The sequence below is a fragment of the Callithrix jacchus genome, chromosome 2 (assembly GCF_049354715.1).
Source record: "Callithrix jacchus isolate 240 chromosome 2, calJac240_pri, whole genome shotgun sequence".
Taxonomy (NCBI): domain Eukaryota; kingdom Metazoa; phylum Chordata; class Mammalia; order Primates; family Cebidae; genus Callithrix; species Callithrix jacchus.
Window position 1 is genome coordinate 30,817,024 of NC_133503.1, and position 17,016 is coordinate 30,834,039.

General features: G+C 39.6%; 1 protein-coding gene across 38 annotated transcripts in view; it reads left to right on the plus strand.

Moving 5' to 3' along the window:
* TENM2 (teneurin transmembrane protein 2) overlaps nt 1-17,016 on the plus strand; it is a 3,966,312-nt gene that overhangs the window by 3,651,512 nt on the left and 297,784 nt on the right. For all 38 annotated transcript variants that reach the window (XM_078359011.1, XM_078359016.1, XM_054252473.2 and 35 more), the window contains one exon: nt 2,499-2,733. In XM_078359011.1, coding sequence (XP_078215137.1) covers nt 2,499-2,733 — 235 coding nt within the window. The remainder of the gene's footprint in view (nt 1-2,498; nt 2,734-17,016) is intronic.

Below are 17,016 nucleotides of genomic sequence, written 5' to 3' on the forward strand. Positions count from 1 at the left end.
GCCTTCTCTTTAGAATAAAGGAAGAGAGAACTTGACTTCTCTTCTAGTTAACTGGAAAATTCCCAATTCATTTTATTTGGAACATACCACGTAGCACCCAGGTCAGTGCTTTTCTTCCTGCTGGGGCCCACCCCTGGATATTGTCAGCACACAAACACCTGCAGGAATTCTGCCCACGAATAACACAGATGGACCACACAAGGGCCACACGAGCTGGAGTAGACAAGAAGACCTTAGCTCAGAGTGAATAGACAGAAACCAGGAGGGTCTGATATCTCATTTAGGAGATTAAATCCTTCACACAGCCTCTTTGTACTTTAGAAGAGTGTGTGGTTTGGAGAGCGGAGGGTGGGGGGCCAAGACAGAGAGAGATGAAAAGTTAGGACTTGGGGCTGGGGAGGGCAGGTTCTCACTTGTGCACTGGCCCGCCCCATCTTCCTGAGGCAGGTCTCGTAATTACCTACCTAATGTGGAATAATGACACTACTTGGATGGGAGTTGAGAGAAGGGGAAAGAAAATTCATTAACTGTGTGCGGGGGGCTTGGATAGCATCCCTGAAGGATCATTATGACATCATTTCACCCCCCCTTCCCACCTCTTTCCACTAATATGAGACAGACAGATGCTAAATAACTATGTAATAATACATTACTAGACAGACAACAATGCCAGAAAATATAATAGCCTGCTACAGCTATGAAACTCCCCCAAAGATATATTTAAAATGTCACTGATGTATAATGTAAAATAGGAATTACAGGTTCATTGGAGGACACGATTTAAAATCTATACAACTGTACAGTGGTACTTCCCACTGGGTTCTCGTTGTCACTGTCCTTTCCTAAACATCAAAAAGAAAAAAGAAATTGTCCAAGTAATTTCAGCCTAGAGATGCAAACTTCAAGGAACCAGTTTCCTCTGTATTTTTCCGTCCTGTGTTTGTTGGTCATGGTGCTCTCCAAACCTAGTATCTTCTTGACATGTTGTCTTTTCCTCAGAACGTTTCTGCAGCCTGCACAGGAACCCCAGAATGTAGATTACACCTTTTGGAGATGTAGCCCGACCACATAAGGAGACAAGTAGTTGAAATTTGTGTCAAATTGCTTGTTTAAATGACTTGAGCCAACTTCTTAAAGCCAGGACAGCAGGGGCTGAGGATTTTTAAAGTTGGCAGGGGCCAAAAATGACAAGGCTCAGCAGTCACCTGGTGAGCTGCCAGCCCTGACTGGAAGCTTCAAAAAATAAACTTTCTCAAAGGACACAAATTAAAAGTCACGTTTCAGCATCCATTAAAACGAAATTATAGGCTTCATCACATAGCGAACTACTTTCATTTTCATTATGCTTAAAATATTTCATTTTGTAGATTGAGAATCGGTTGCTAGGAAAACCTTGTGTGGAGTTCTCAGAGACAGCGATATCTACAAGGGGATGTTTGGCAAGGGGGAGCTCTCTTTTGTTTTTCCTGCAAGGATAGAGGATTTTGTTATTTAAAAAAAGGCAGGATGCAATTTGGAGTCAGGGTCGTGGCTTGAAAACATCTGCCATGACCTGCTCCAGAGACTGAGTCCTCAGGGTTCATCTCTCAGAGGAGAGAAGTTAGCAACCTGCTGAGCTGAATGGGCTCACAGGTGTGTTTTGTTGACTCTCTGTTTAAAATAAATGTGTGTGTGTGTGTGTGTGTGTGTGTGTGTGTATATATATATATATATTACACATATATACATATAGACACATGTGTGTATATATTATACATATAGACACACATATATACACAAATATGTGTGCATACACCCATACATATATGTATAAATTTTATTTTAAGTTGTCCACATTTTTAAAAACCAGAAAATTTTATCTACAAGTCCAGATTTCCAGCTTTTCTAGAGAAACTAGAAGACACAGCTGCTTTGAGCCCTCCCTCAGTCCCACGTGGCCCAAATGACCTGGTGCTGAGTGAGGGCTGCTCCCTAGTCTCTCCACCTCAACTCCATCCACAGCTGGCCCACTCCACCCTCCTGCCTGGCCCCTACAGGTATTTAAAGGTTCTATCCCCTGACTTAGAGTGTACATATTCTTAATATCTTCAAAAGACGAAATTTCTGAAAAGAATGTGTGCAGTATACTAGTTTACCCAGAGAGGCAATAGGGACTCGTTAGGACAGTCATCCGCCTTGAATGTCATGTTACTTTAACTGAAGTATTAATATGTTTCAAATAAGTCTCTGGTCAGCCCTTATCCACCTGCTTTGGCTAAGCTAGTTTCTCCTTATTCTTCATTTGATGCGTGTGCACAAATGCAAAGCAAAGCCCATTATTTATTTGTAACTAACTCTGGGAGGCCTGCCGCCGTCTTATCTGTCTCTCTAGCTTGCGGCTTTCAGCAATTGTCAGCTTGGAGACTGGTTTCAAACTCTCCTCCAGAGGTTTGCAGAGTGCCTGAGCCTGGACGCAGACGCTGACAGTCGTTTCTCCATTTTTTTTTTTTTTTTTTCAGGTCCTCCAAACCACCACAGCCAGTCGACTCTGAGGCCCCCTCTCCCACCCCCTCACAACCACACGCTGTCTCATCACCACTCGTCCGCCAACTCCCTCAACCGGAACTCACTGACCAATCGGCGGAGTCAGATCCACGCCCCGGCCCCTGCGCCCAATGACCTGGCCACCACACCAGAGTCCGTTCAGCTTCAGGACAGCTGGGTGCTAAACAGCAACGTGCCACTGGAGACCCGGTAAGTCCCCATTGCCAGCTCACAGTCACACTCAGTGTCGCCTTACCCCTGAGCCACCACACAGAGCCACTGGGTGTCTCTCAGTTCCAGTCGGAGAGACACTCTGGGCATGAATAATGAGACAAGTTTACCACCTCCTTGTTCCCTTGGTAATTTGACCCTGGACAGTAGGTTGACAGGTATTTCTTTGTTCACATGTGTCTCCTTTTAAAGTTTGTTTACTTTCTTAGATAGCTCTTGTGTACCCAACTAATAGAATTAGCATAACATATTTTTACTCTAAGGCTCATGGGAAACATGCTTATAAGGGTATATTGACTGAAAGCTGCTGATAAATTATGCATTTGGCCTTTCTTGAAGTAATAAATGAAGACTCATTTGAAATTAAGTGTTTGGGGAGACCTTGAGAAACAATCCCTGATTCCAAACTGACAGAAGTATAATTTAAATTTATATTTCAGCCAACATGCAGCCTCACTTTAATCCCTCCTGTACACACTAACAGCTTGATGCCTGTGGGGCAAACAATAATGTATAAAAACAAACAAGAAAAAAGGAGCAGCACTTATGTGAGGAGGAAGAGTTTGAAAATGATCTCCAGGTCTGCCTTTGTTTTGTTTTGCCTTTTTTCACCTTCGATTCAGATCTCAAAACCATATACACCTCAATGACCTGAAAGAAGACTGACACTGACACTGGCACTGACAGTGAAGGCTGTGTGTGGGTTGGCCAGACTCTGAAATAGCCTTGCTGCTCTTTCCCCAGGCACTTTCTAGGCTTGTGTGTTCCAAATGCTATTGTTCCCTTATCTGGAAGAACCATGGAGACTGAACAGAGAGGATGGCTTATTCACATTGACCCTTCAGAAAGTTCCCAAATAGATTTTAAACTTTAATAACTTAGGTCTGAGGAAGGCAGAACTAATCTGTAATTTTTCTGATAATGGCCAATGAATTCTGTACACACAGCCTGAAGCAATTTTGAAAGTCATAGCATTTGGAATTGTTTCTTATTTATAATTGTTTTGTTTTTTATAAGATCGGGAAAATTAATATGTTATACATCTTTGTCACCATAATCACTACAAACTTTTAACTTTGTTTTTTGACAATTTATAGGGGATTTTTTTGAAGAATTTTTGCTTTATTAAAAGAAACTAAAAGAGTGAACCTAAGCCAATAAATATTCTTGATCTCAAGATAAGCTTAAAAGAATTGGTACAGAAATAAAATGACACAAAATGAAGCACTAAGCAAAATACAGAGAGTGCTGCATTTTTATAATTTACCTCCACAAAAAAATTATCTAGCACACACACACATGCACACACACACACACACACACAGGCTCTCACACAAAGAATGGTTACATAACAAAGTAAACTGGTTATTACAACCACATCTGTTTGACTCTTGATCCAAACTAGCAAGAAAAATATGTCATTGAGACAATTGGGATAATTTCAACATGGCTTGGATATTTAATGATATTAAGAATATAATCATGATTTTGTTAGGTGCAGTTTTGGCATGCGTGTTTGATTCAAATATTAAAAACACTCAAATCAAGGAATGAAAAACTACCTATTGGGTGTTATGCTTTTTTTTTTAGTTTATTATACTTTAAGTTCTGGGATACGTGTGCAGAATGTACAGCGCTGTTGCATAGCTATACACGTGCCATGGTGGTTTGCTGCAGTCATCAACCCATCATCTACATTAGTTATTTCTCCTAATGCTGTCCTTCCCCTGTCCCTCACCCGCCAACAGACCCCAGTGTGTGATGTTCCCCTTCCTGTGTCCATGTTCCACTTATGAGTGAGAACATGAGGTGTTTGGTTTTCTGTTCCTGTGTTAGTTTGCTGAGAATGATGGTTTCCAGCTTCATCCATTTCCCTGGAAAATACATGAACTCATCTTTTTTATGGCTGCATAGTATTCCATGGTGTGTATATGCCACATTTTTTATTCAGTCTGTCATTGATGGGAATTTGGGTTGGTTCCAAGTCTTTGCTATGTGAAGCATGCTGCAATAAACATACATATGCATGTGTTTTATAATAGAATGATTTATAATCCTTTGGGTATATACCCAGTAATGGGATTGCTGGGTCAAATGGTATTTCTGGTTCTAGATCCTTGAGGAATCGCCACACTGTCTTCCACAATGGTTTAACTAATTTACACTCCCACCAGCAGTGTAAAAGCACTCCTATTTCCCCACATCCTCTCCAGCATCTGTTGTTTCCTGATTTTTTTATGATCACCCTTATAACTGGTGTGAGATGGTATCTCATTGTGGTTTTGATTTGCATTTCTCTAATGACCAGGGATGATGAGCTTTTTTTCATGTTTGTTGACTGCATGTCTTCTTTTGAGAATTGTCTGTTCATATCCTTCACCCACTTTTTGATAGCGTTGCTTGTTTTTTTCTCGTAAATTTGTTTAAGTTCCTTGTAGATTCTGGATAGTAGCCCTTTGTCACATAAATAGATTGCAAAATGTTTCTCCCATTCTGTAGGTGGCCTGTTCACTTTGATGATAGTTTCTTTTGCTGTGCAGAAGCTCTTTAGTTTAATTAGATCCCATTTGTCAATTTTGGCTTTTGTTGCCATTGCTCTTGATATTTTAGTCATGAAGTCTTTGCCCAGGCCTATGTCCTGAATGGCATTGACTAGGTTTTCTTCTAGGTTTTTTATGGTTTTAGGTTTTATGTTTAAATCTTTAATCTATTTTGAGTTAATTTTTGTAATAGGTGTAAGGAAGGGGTCCAGTTTCAGTTTTCTGCATATGGCTAGCCAGTTTTCCCAACACCATTTATTAAATAGGGAATCCTTTCCCTATTGCTTGTTATTGTCAGGTTTGTCAAAGATCAGATTGTTGCAGATGTGTGGCATTATTGCTGAGGCCTCTGTTCTACTCCATTGGTTTATTTATCTGCTTTGGTATCAGTACCATGCTGTTTTGGTTACTGTAGCCTTGTAGTATACTTTGAAGTCAGATGCATTACACCTCCAGCTTTGTTCTTTTTGCTTAGAATTGTCTTGGCTGTATGAGCTCTTTTTTTGGTTCCATGTGAAAGTCAAAGTAGTTTTTTCTAATTCTGTGAAGAAAGTCATTAGTAGCTTGATGAGGATAGCATTGAATCTATAAATCACTTTGGGCAGTATGGCCATTTTCATGATATTGATTCTTCCTATCCATGATCATGGAATGTTCTTCTGTTTGTTTGTGTCCTCTCTTATTTCCTTGAGCAGTGGTTTGTAGTTCTCCTTGAAAAGGTCCTTCACAACCCTTGTAAGTTGTATTCCCAGGTCTTTTATTCTCTTTGTAGCAATTACAAATGGGAGTTCACTCATGATTTGGATCTCTTTCTATTACTGGTGTCTAGAAATGCTTTTTTGTGATTTTTGCACATTGATTTTGTATGCTGAGACTTTGCTGAAGTTGCTTATCACCTTAAGGAGATTTTTTGGGCTGAGATGATGGGGTTTTGTAAATATACAGTCATGTCCTCTGCAAACAGAGACAATTTGACTTCCACTCTTCCTATTTGAATACCCTTTATTTCTTTCTCTTGCCTGATTGCCCTGGCTAGAAATTCCAATATTGTGTTGAATAGGAGTGGTGAGAGACGGCATCCTTGTCTTCTGCAAGTTTTCAAAGGGAATGCTTCAGCTTTTGCCTATTCAGTATGACGATGGCTGTGGGTTTGTCGTAAATAGCTCTTACTATTTTGAAATACATTCCATTGATACCTCCTTTATTGAGAGTTTTTAGCATGAAGGGGTGTTAAACTTTATCAAAGATCTTTTTTGCATGTATTCAGATAATCATGTGGTTTTTGTCATTGGTTCTGTTTATGTGGTGGATTATGTTTATTGATTCGCATATGTTGAACCAGCCTTGCATCCCAGGGATGAAGCCAACTTGATCATGGTGGATAAGCTTTTCAATGTGCTGCTGGATTTACTTTGCCAGTATTTTATTAAGGATTTTCACATCAATGTTCATCAGGGATATTGGCCTGAAATTTTATTTTTTTGTGGGTCTCTGCCAGGTTTTGGTATCAGGATGATGCTGGCCTTATAAAATGAGTTAGGGAGGAGTCCCTCTTTTTCTATATTTTGGAATAGTTTCAGAAAAAATGGTAGCAGCTCCTCTTTGTACCTCTGGTAGAATTCAGATGTGAATCCGTCTGGTCCTGAGCTTTTTTGGTTGGTAGACTGTTTATTGCTGCTTCAATTTCAGACCTTGTTATTGGTCTCTTCAGGAATTAAACCTCTTCCTGGTTTACTCTTGGGTGGGTGTATGCATCCAGGAATTTTTCCATTTTTTCTAGATTTTCTCATTTATTTGTATATAAATGTTTATAGTATTCTCTGATTGTAGTTTGTATTTCTGTGGGATTAGTGGTGATATCACCTTTATCATTTTTTACTGTCTATTTAATTCTTCTCTCTTTTCTTCTTTATTAGTCTGTCTAGCAGTCTATCTATTTTGTTAATCTTTTCAAAAAACCAGCTCCTGATTCATTGGTTTTTTGAAGAAATTTTTATATCTCCGTCTCCTTCAGTTCTGCTCTGATTTTTTTTTTGGAAGGGAGGAAGGGAGGAAGGCAGGAAGGAAGGAAAGGAGGAAGGGAGGGAGGGAGGAAAGGAGAAAAGGAGGGAGGGAGGGAGGGAGGGAAGGGAAGGAAGGAAATCAGGCAATGAGAGAGACATTGCTGACCTGGATCTAGAGGTCTACAAGTTGATTTCTTTTTTTCATTTTTTGAGAGAAGGAAAGAAAAATAAGGAGTGAAGGAGAGTAAGAAAGAGGAAGAAAAAATGGGAGAGAGAACAGAAATATTGCTTTATTCTAAAAAAATGGGTATTAATAATGGCCAATCAATATTTCATTTAAACCTATGAGTAGGTGTGATGTGGTATTGACAAGAATGTATATGTTATGTATTTAAAGTGGAGAGCTCTATAAATATTTATTAAGTTTACTTGTTCTGGATCTGAGTTCGAGTCCTTGATATCCTTATTAATTTTCTGTCTCATTGAGTCTAAGTCTCTATGTATCTGGGTGTTAGGATCATTAGCTCTTGTTGTTGCATTGATCCTTTTACCACTATATCTTTGTTGCTTTAAAATCTATTTTATCAGATATGAGAATTGCAACTCCTGCTTTTTATTTATTTATTTATTTTTGATCTCCATTTGGTTGGTAAATCTTTCTCCATCCCTTTGTTTTGAGTCTTTGTGTATCCTTGCATGTGAAATGGCTCTGGATGTAGCATACCACTGGGTTTTGGCTGTATCTTTTGATTGGGGGATTTAGTCAATTGAAATTTAGGATTACTGCCATTTGATGTTAACTGGCTGTTTTATCCATTCGTTGATGTAAATTCTTCTTTATGCTGATGCTCTTTACTTTTTGGTATATTTTTAGAAAGGCTAATACTGGTTGTTTCTTTCTATGTGTAATGCTTCTTTCAGAAGCTCTTGTAAAGCAGGCCTGGTGGTAATAAAATCTCTGAGTACTTGCTTGTTCATAAAAGATTTTATTTTTCCTTCAGTTGAGAAGCTTAGTTTGGCTGGATATGAAATTCTAGGCTGAAAGTTCTGTTCTTTAAGGATGTTGAATATTGGCCCCCACTCTCTTCTGGCTTGTAGAGTTTCTGCTGAGAGATCTGCTATAAGTCTGATAGGCTTCCCTTTGTAATTAACCTGACCTTTCTCTCTGGCTGCCCTTAGTATTTTCTCCTTTGTTTCAACCCTGGTGAATCTAACGATTATGTGCCTTGGGGTTGCTCTTCTTGAGGAATATCTTTGTGGTGTTCTCTGTATTACCTGGGGTTGAAGTTGACCTGCTTTGCTAGTTTAGGAAAATTTTCCTGAATAATATCCTGAAGAATATTTTCCAGCTTGGATTCATTCTCTCCGTCACATTCAGGTACACCTATCAAACATAAATTTGGTCTTTTCACATAGTCCCACATTTCTTGGAGACTTTGCTCATTCCTTTTTATCCTTTTTTCTCTAATCTTATCTTCTCGTTTTATTTCATTAAGTTGGACTTCAACCTCTGATATCCTTTTTTCTGCTTGAACAATTCGAGTGTTTAAACCTGTGCATACTTCTCAGAGTTCCTGTATTGTATTCTTCAGTTCCATTAATTCCCTTATATTCCTCTCTAAGTTGTCTATTCTCATTAGGATTTCGTCAAACCTTTTTTCAAAGTTCTTAGTTTCTTTATATTGGGCTACAACATGTTCTTTTAACTCACAGAAGTTTCTTATTATTCATCTTCTGAAGCCTGATTCTGTTAATGGGATGCGCTCGTTCTCCATCAAGCCTTGTTCCCTTGTTGGTGAGGAACTGTGATCCTCTTTAGAGGGAGAGGCATTCTGATTTTGAGTATTCTCAGCCTTTTTAGGCTGGTTTCTTCCCATCATTGTAAATTTATCCACCTGTCGTCTTTGTAATTACCAACTTTCAAATTAGGTCTCTGAGTGGGCGTCCAATTTGTTAATTCCCAGGGCCGAAATATGAGCGACCCACTGTGCCGGCCAAAACAGCAGCCTTAAGACTGATGGCGCTTTTCTGCCCTGGGGAATCTCCAGTCTGGCTTCCTTCTTGAGTCCATAATAGGTGACTCTGCCTTCCTGGAGCTCCAAACATCTGTCAGAAGGGGAACCAGTCCCGTTTACTCTGCACCAAGAGCTGCCGCGCCGAGGTGCTGACAAAACGACAAAACCGATGCGCCGGCCACAAGAGTCACGCTGGCGACTCGTGCAGCTCCTCCCAAACCTCGGTCAGAAGGGGGACCAGTCCCATTTACTCTGCACCACAAGCTGCCATGCCAAGGTGCCAGCAAAACCGCTGCGCCAGCCACAAGTGTCACGCTGGCAAACCATGCGGCTCCTCTGCTGGGAATCTTCTGCTCCATGAGCGACCAAATGTTGTCTGAAAGTGTGGCATCCTCTCGTTCTCTGTGCTTTAACTGGGAGCAGCAATACCGAGATGTTAGCAATCAGCCATCTTGGATCGTTCCTCTCTGCTCTGATTTTAATTATTTCTTGCCTTTTGCTACTTTTTGAATTTGTTTGCTCTTGCTTGTCTAGTTCTTTTAATTGTGATGTTACAGTGTTGATTTTAGATCTTTCCTGCTTTCTCCTGTGGGCATTTACTGTTATAAATTTCCTTCTAAACACTGCTTTAGCTGTGTCTCATTGTACTTTTGTTCTCATTGTTCAAAGAACTAATTTATTTCTGCCTTAATTTTGTTATTTACCCAGTAGTCTTCAGGAGCAGGTTGTTCAGTTCCTATGCAGTTGTGGGGTTTTGAGTGAGTTTCTTAACCCTGAGCTCTAATTTGATTGCTCTGTGGTCTGAGAGACTGTTTTTTTTTTTTTTTTTAATGATTTCCATTATTTTGCTTTGCTGAGGAGTGTTTTACTTCCAATTATGTGGTCAATTTTAGAATAAATGCAATGTGGTGCTAAGAAGAATGTATATTCCATTGATTAGGAGTGGAGAGTTCTGTAGATGTCTATTAGGTCTGCTTAGTCCAGAGCTGAGTTCAAGTCCAGAATATCCTTTTTAATTTTCTGTCTCATTCATCTATCTAATATTGACAGTGGGTTGTTAAAGTCTCCCACTATTGGCCAGGCACGGTGGCTCACGCCTATAATCCCAGCACTTTGGGAGGCCGAGGTGGGCGGATCACAAGGTCAAGAGGTTGAGACCATCCTGATCAACATGGTGAAACCCCGTCTCTACTAAAAATACAAAAATTAGCTGGGCATGGTGGCGCATGCCTGTAGTCCCAGCTACTCGGGAGGCTGAGGCAGGAGAATTGCTTGAACCCAGGAGGCGGAGGTTGCGGTGAGCCAAGATCGTGCCATTGCACTCCAGCCTGGGTAACAAGAGCTAAACTCCGTCTCAAAAAAAATAATAAATAATAAATAAATAAATAAAATCTCTCACTATTAATTGTGTGGGAGTCTAAGTCTCTTTGTAGGTCTCTCAGAACTTGCTTTATGAATCTAGGTGCTCCTCTATTGGGTGCATACATATTTAGGATAGTTAGCTCTTCTTGTTGCATTGATCCCTTTACCACTATGTAATTGTCTTCTTTGTCTTTTTTGATCTTTGTGGGTGTAAAGTCTATTTCATCAAAGACTTGGATTGCAACCCCTGCTTTTTTTTTTTTTTTTTTTTTTCATTTTCATTTGCTTGGTAAATCTTCCTCCAACCCTTTATTTTGAACCTATGTGAGTCTTTGAATGTGAGATAGGTCTCCTAAATACTGCACACCGATGGGTCTTGACTCTTTATCCAAAATGCCAGTCTGTATCATTTAATTGGGCCATTTAGCCTGTTTACATTTAAGGTTAATATTATGATGTGTGAATTTGATCCTGCCATTATGATGCTAGCTGATTATTTTGCCCATTAGTTGATGCAGTTTCTTAATAGTTTTGATGGTCTTTACAATTTGGCATATTTTTGCAGGTGGCTGGTACCAGTTTTCACTTTCCATATTTAGTGCTTTCTTCAGGAGCTCTTGTAAGGCAACCCTCATGGTGACAAAAATCTCTCAGCCTTTGCTTGTCTGTAAAAGATTTTATTTCTCCTTCACTTATGAAGCTTAGTTTGGCTGGATATGAAATTCTGGGTTGAAAATTATTTTCTTTAAGAATGTTGACTATTGGCCCCTACTCTCTTCTGGCTTTTAAGGTTTCTGCAGAAAGAAACCACTGTTAGTCTGATGGGCTTCCCTCTGTGGGTAACCTGAACTTTCTGACTGCCCTTAAGTTGATCTTCAATCTCTGATATCTTTTCTTCCGTTTGATCAATTTGGCTATTGATACTTGTGTATGCTTCATGAAGTTCTTGTGATGTGCTTTTCAGCTCCATCAGGTCATGTTCTTCTAAACTGGTTATTCTAGTTAGTAATTCCTCTAACCTTTTTTCAAGGTTTTTAGCATCTTGCATTGGGTTAGAACATGCTCCTTTAGCTTGAAAGAGTTTGTTATTACCCACCTTCTGAAGCCTACCTATGTCAGTTCATCAAACTCATTCTCCATCCAGTTTTGTTCCCTTGCTGAGAAGGAGTTGTGAACCTTTGGAGGAGAAGAGGCATTTTGGTTTTTGGAATTTTCAGCCTTTTTCTGCTGGTTTTTCCTCATCTCTCTGGATTTATCTACCTTTGATCTTTGATGCAGGTGACCGTCAGATGGGGTTTTTGAGTGGATGTCCCTTTTGTTGATGTTGATGCTATTCCTTTCTGTTTGTTAGTGTTCCTTCTAACAGTCAGGCCCCTCTGCTGCAGGTCTGCTGGAGTTTGCTGGAGGTCCACTCCAGACCCTGTTTGGCTGGGTGTCACCAGCAGAGGCTGCAGAACAGCAAAGATTGCCACCTGATCTTTCCTCTGGAAGCTTCATCCCAGAGGGACACCTGCCAGATGCCAGCTGAAGCTCTCCTGTACGAAGTGTCTGTCGACCCCTTCTGGGAGGTATCTCCCAGTCGGGAGGCATGGGGGTCAGGGACACACTTGAGGAGGCAGTCTGTCCCTTAGCAGAGCTCAAGAACTGTGCTGGGAGATCTGCTGCTCTCCTCAGAGTTGGCAGGCAGGAATGTTTAAATCTGCTACCTAACCAGTCCCAATGAGATGAGCTGAGTACTTCAGTTGGAAATGCAGAAATCACCCACCTTCTGCATTGATCTCACTGGGAGCTGCAGACCAGAGCTGTTCCTATTCAGCCATCTTGCCAGCCAGCAGCATTATGGGTTATTTTTAACCATGCCTACAATTTTAATCTTTAAAGGTTAAAATAGGTAAAGTCAAAAAAACCGATATATAATAAAGATATTTAAACTTCTGCCCTGATATAGTAAATGACTAATAAACAGCTTTGCTAGAAGCTGACTGGCTGGCCAGGCTTGACTCAGGATATTGTCAAATCTGATGATGGTCTTAAAGCCTGGATAATATTTTCTGTCTTTTTCCTCTCCATACTTACAAACTGCCATAGAGTTTGTTAATTAGCCTATTTTTACAGTAGCAGATTATTATTTGAAAAATGGTTTCTGGATATAAATGCTTCTTAGAGTGGACTAGATTAAGAAGAAGAAAGAAATAAAGAAAGGGAAGAAGAGATGTATGAACTATTGTAGAAAAAGAAGAGGAAGACCACCATGGCCATTATCAATCAGTTGTTATTGTGTACTTTATATATGCTGAACATTAATGCTTTACATGCATTATCGCATTCAAGCCTGAAAGCAATCCTATGAGGTAGAAAGGGACTTTTATTATAGCCATTAAAAGATGCAGAATCTAGGGATAGAGGGACAAAGTAAACTTCAAGAAGTCTAAAGCTTTAGGAGGTGAGTAAACTATGAGCCATGTTGGATGAAGCACTGGAAGTTCCTACACCCAAACTAAGGTGGTGGAATGTTTCATGGGTGAACACCCACAAACCTAGGTCAATTGCCCTAGTTGTAACATTTACAAGACCAGATCCATCAGAGTGTCTGCTCTTGGCAATGAATCTGCCCTTTGTGATAAGAACTTAGCTTCCTTAAGTTGGGTTAGAACATAACACAACACTTAATCATATCTCTCATCTCCTAGCACCTCATGCAATCACTTGGTTTTCTGATTTATTTTGAATAACTTTTTGTAATAAAGTATCCTCTTGACAAGTATCTGGTGGAGAGGACCAACAAAAACAAGCAGATCACTGTCCTGCTTTCCTAAATCTTCTTCCAGAATTTACTTTCTGGTCTACAGTCCTTCCGAAGGACATTCTTTGAATATTTGGCATTTCTCCAAGATTTAGGACTTCTCAATTATAATTTTGGAAGAAGCCAGTTAAAGAAAATATTTGGTGGGAAGATAGGATTGCCAAAACCTTGATGTCCATCAGAAGGAAAACAAACAAGTGAGACAACATCTGGATATTTTTTGATCCATATGTTCAAGAGCCAAGGATTAGAGCTCCTTGGGATGGCATTGTTAGCAGAAATCAAGCACAGGGTGCAGATCTGGTAAAGATTTGCATCTCCATTCATGGAACCGAGTACATAGAATGTGCATCTAGTCTCACATATGAAAATCTAGTCATAGTCCATAGAACTGATGAAATGTATGATTCTCTTTTAAATATTGTTTGTATTAGTTTGTTCTCATGCTGCTAATAAAGATATATCCAAGACTGGGTAATTTATAAAGGAAAGAGGTTTAATTGACTCACAGTTCAACATGGCTAGGGTGGCCTCAGGAAACTTACAATCATGGCAGAAGGGAAGCAAACACGCTCTTCTTCACATGGCAGCATCAACTGCCAAGCAAAAGTGGGCGAAGCTCCTTATAAAACAATCAGATCTCATGAGAACTCACTCGCCATCACAAGAACAATATGAGGGTAACTGCCCCCATGATTAAATTACCTCCCACTGGGTCCCTCCCATGACACATGGGAAGTATGGGAACTACAATTCAAGATGAGATTTGGGTGGGGACCCAGCCAAATCATATCATTATTAGTTCAGTCTCTTATTAGCAAATATGTATTGAGTCCCTTGTGTATGCCAAGAGCTATGTTAAGTACTGGCAAGTTATTGATTAAAACATGTATTGTCCCATTAAAGATCACCCAACCTAAAGGAAGAGGCAGGTACATAGCAAAAAGATAGTTCAACATATAAGTTACAGTGATTGTATAGTGGAAGAAGTAATTAACTCTCGCAGAAAGATCAGGAAAGTTCTTATAGCTGAAAGGCTGCTTGGGCTGGGTTTTGAGGGATGAGTAGGAGTTTATCTAGCACACAGGTAAAGTCGGATATGATAGCATATTATTATTTGTTCTCATTCACCACTGTTTCTCCATATAGTCTTGGCAATAGAGAATTGAATGAATTTACTGATTCAAATACTGAAATGTTACCCATTTACTGGTGCCATTTTCTTGGTCATGAGAGAGTATAGATATTGGATTTCTTCTTTTCAGGAGCATGATGCCACGCTAGTATTTCCATTTCTGTCTTTCATACCTAGTAAGAATTGGTCTCTCTCTAGGAGAGAGAACCATTAAAAACAAGCCATTCAGGAGGTTGACTATAATATAGTCACTAATTTTGAAAATGTAGTGGAAATTTACAAACAGCTTTACCATCCTTATTCTCATTAATACAGATTTCTGGGTGTGATGGAATAATTTCATAACTCTGAGAGGTAATGAACAAGCATTCTGACTCTCCCGGAACGTGAAGCCAAGTCCAGTGTGTTTCCTTATACCATTGGGGAGTGGGTCCTTTCCTCTCCACATTGCTCTTTTGATGTCCCCATCAGTCTTAATGAGGCACGTTAGATCTCCTTTGAACTATGCTTCTTTTTTTTTTTCTATGATGAGTAAATTGGAGGGGCTGATTAAGGAGGCATTACCAGAAAACAGGACTGTTTGGAATTTAACAAAAGATGAAAAAGCATGTAAGGGAAGCTCTGTATCAATGTTAAATAAAAGAACAATGCATATAAATTTCTACTAACAAAAGCAGTCAATTCATGTATAAACCACCATATAATCCACTAAAAATCAAACATAAGGCAGAACTAATTGCAAGCTGTCTGTACCGTCTTTTCTTAAGTAGAGTGTTATGGAATCACTCTACCCTCCACCTTCCTCCCAGCCTATTCACAGAAGGACTTGAAACAAAGTCTACTTGCAATTCTTGGTCGATATCACCTATCTACTCCTTCCTCTGCTGAAAGTGACAAGGTGAGGAATCTTCCTGCTCGGCTGCTTCTTTGGGAGTTTCTAAAGTCAGCTTCTCTTGTCTAAAACAGTAGAAATTAGCTCAGTGTCAGAACCTAACTTTCGTTCCTTTGTGTGTTTTGCTGAAGGAAACTTCTTTCTTTGAATCTATCTGAGCAGCAGATCACCAAAGAGAATCCCTAAGCAGAACAAAACTTCTCTCTGAGTTCACTTATGCCCTGACATACTAGAAGCCCTAATTTTAATCATCAAGATCCTCAAGCTGCAAAACAGTTTGCAATTTGCCTTTTTAAATGGTTCATTCATTAATTATTCTAGAAATAGTTTTGAGAACCTACCATGTGTCAGACACTGAGGGTCCAGCAAAAAAGGAGAAAAACAAAATCGCTGTCCTTATGGAGATTCTAGGCTGGAAGCAGACAGAACATGAACAAATGCCCCTTATATTATGACAAATGCAGTAAGTGCCACAGACATCTAAAGAAGCCAGACCCATGAGAAATGGACATTTAAGCTGAGCCCTGAGGATAAGTAGGGGTTAACCAGGCTTAAAGAGTGCTCTAGGTGACAAAAACAATGAGCCACTAGGGAAAGAAACACTAAGGTGCCAGAAAGAGAAAGTAAGCTAGAAAAGTAGGTAAGGGCAAGAGGAATCAAGGCTTTGGACCACGTTAAAGCTTTTGGATTCTACCTCAAGAACAATTAAAAGTCACTGAAGCTTTTTAAGCAGGAGAGCAAAATAGTAAGATATACTCTGCTTTTTTTTTTTTTAATAATGATAGATGCCATGTGATAAATGGACTGGGGAGCAGTTAGCATGGAAGCTATGCAGGACTAAAGGTCCAGTTTGGAAAATATCATAATAGTTAAGATGAAAAGTGGCATGCCTTTGATTAGGGAGCAGTGCTTCATATTCAAAGACGTGAAGTATAGTTTAAAGGTACAATCAGTAGAAACTAATTTTGCTGGGATTTGAAGATGCAGGTTAAGATTCTTCATCAAGTTTTTGACTTAAATGCCTGGGTGAATAGCAATGTCATGTGCTGAAGGAGGAACAAGTTTTTTAACAGAAAACAAAAGTTCAGTTTTGCACATGTTACACTTACGAGGAAAGAGAATTGAGTGCAATTATTGGCCAGACTTATTTTGATTCTATAATATGTACAACACAGAAAATCATCCATTTACAAGTAATAGCATATTTAGTATATCCAAAGCCCTTAGCAATTGATTTTTCTCTTTTAAAAATGTCTCTCCAGGCCAGATGCAGTGGCTCATGCCTATAATCCCAGTATTCTGGGGGGCTGAGATGGAAGAATCTCTTGAGCTCAGGAGGTGGAGGCTGCAGTGAGCTATGATCACACCAGTGTGCTCCAGCCTGGGTGACAGTGTGAGACTCCCTCTTTAAAAAAAATTCCAGAAATTTGTTAAATTTATTTCACACGATCGTATAGGCCTGTGAATAACAACTTTGTCAAATACTTTTTGCTTGGCACTAAGCTTTACCTA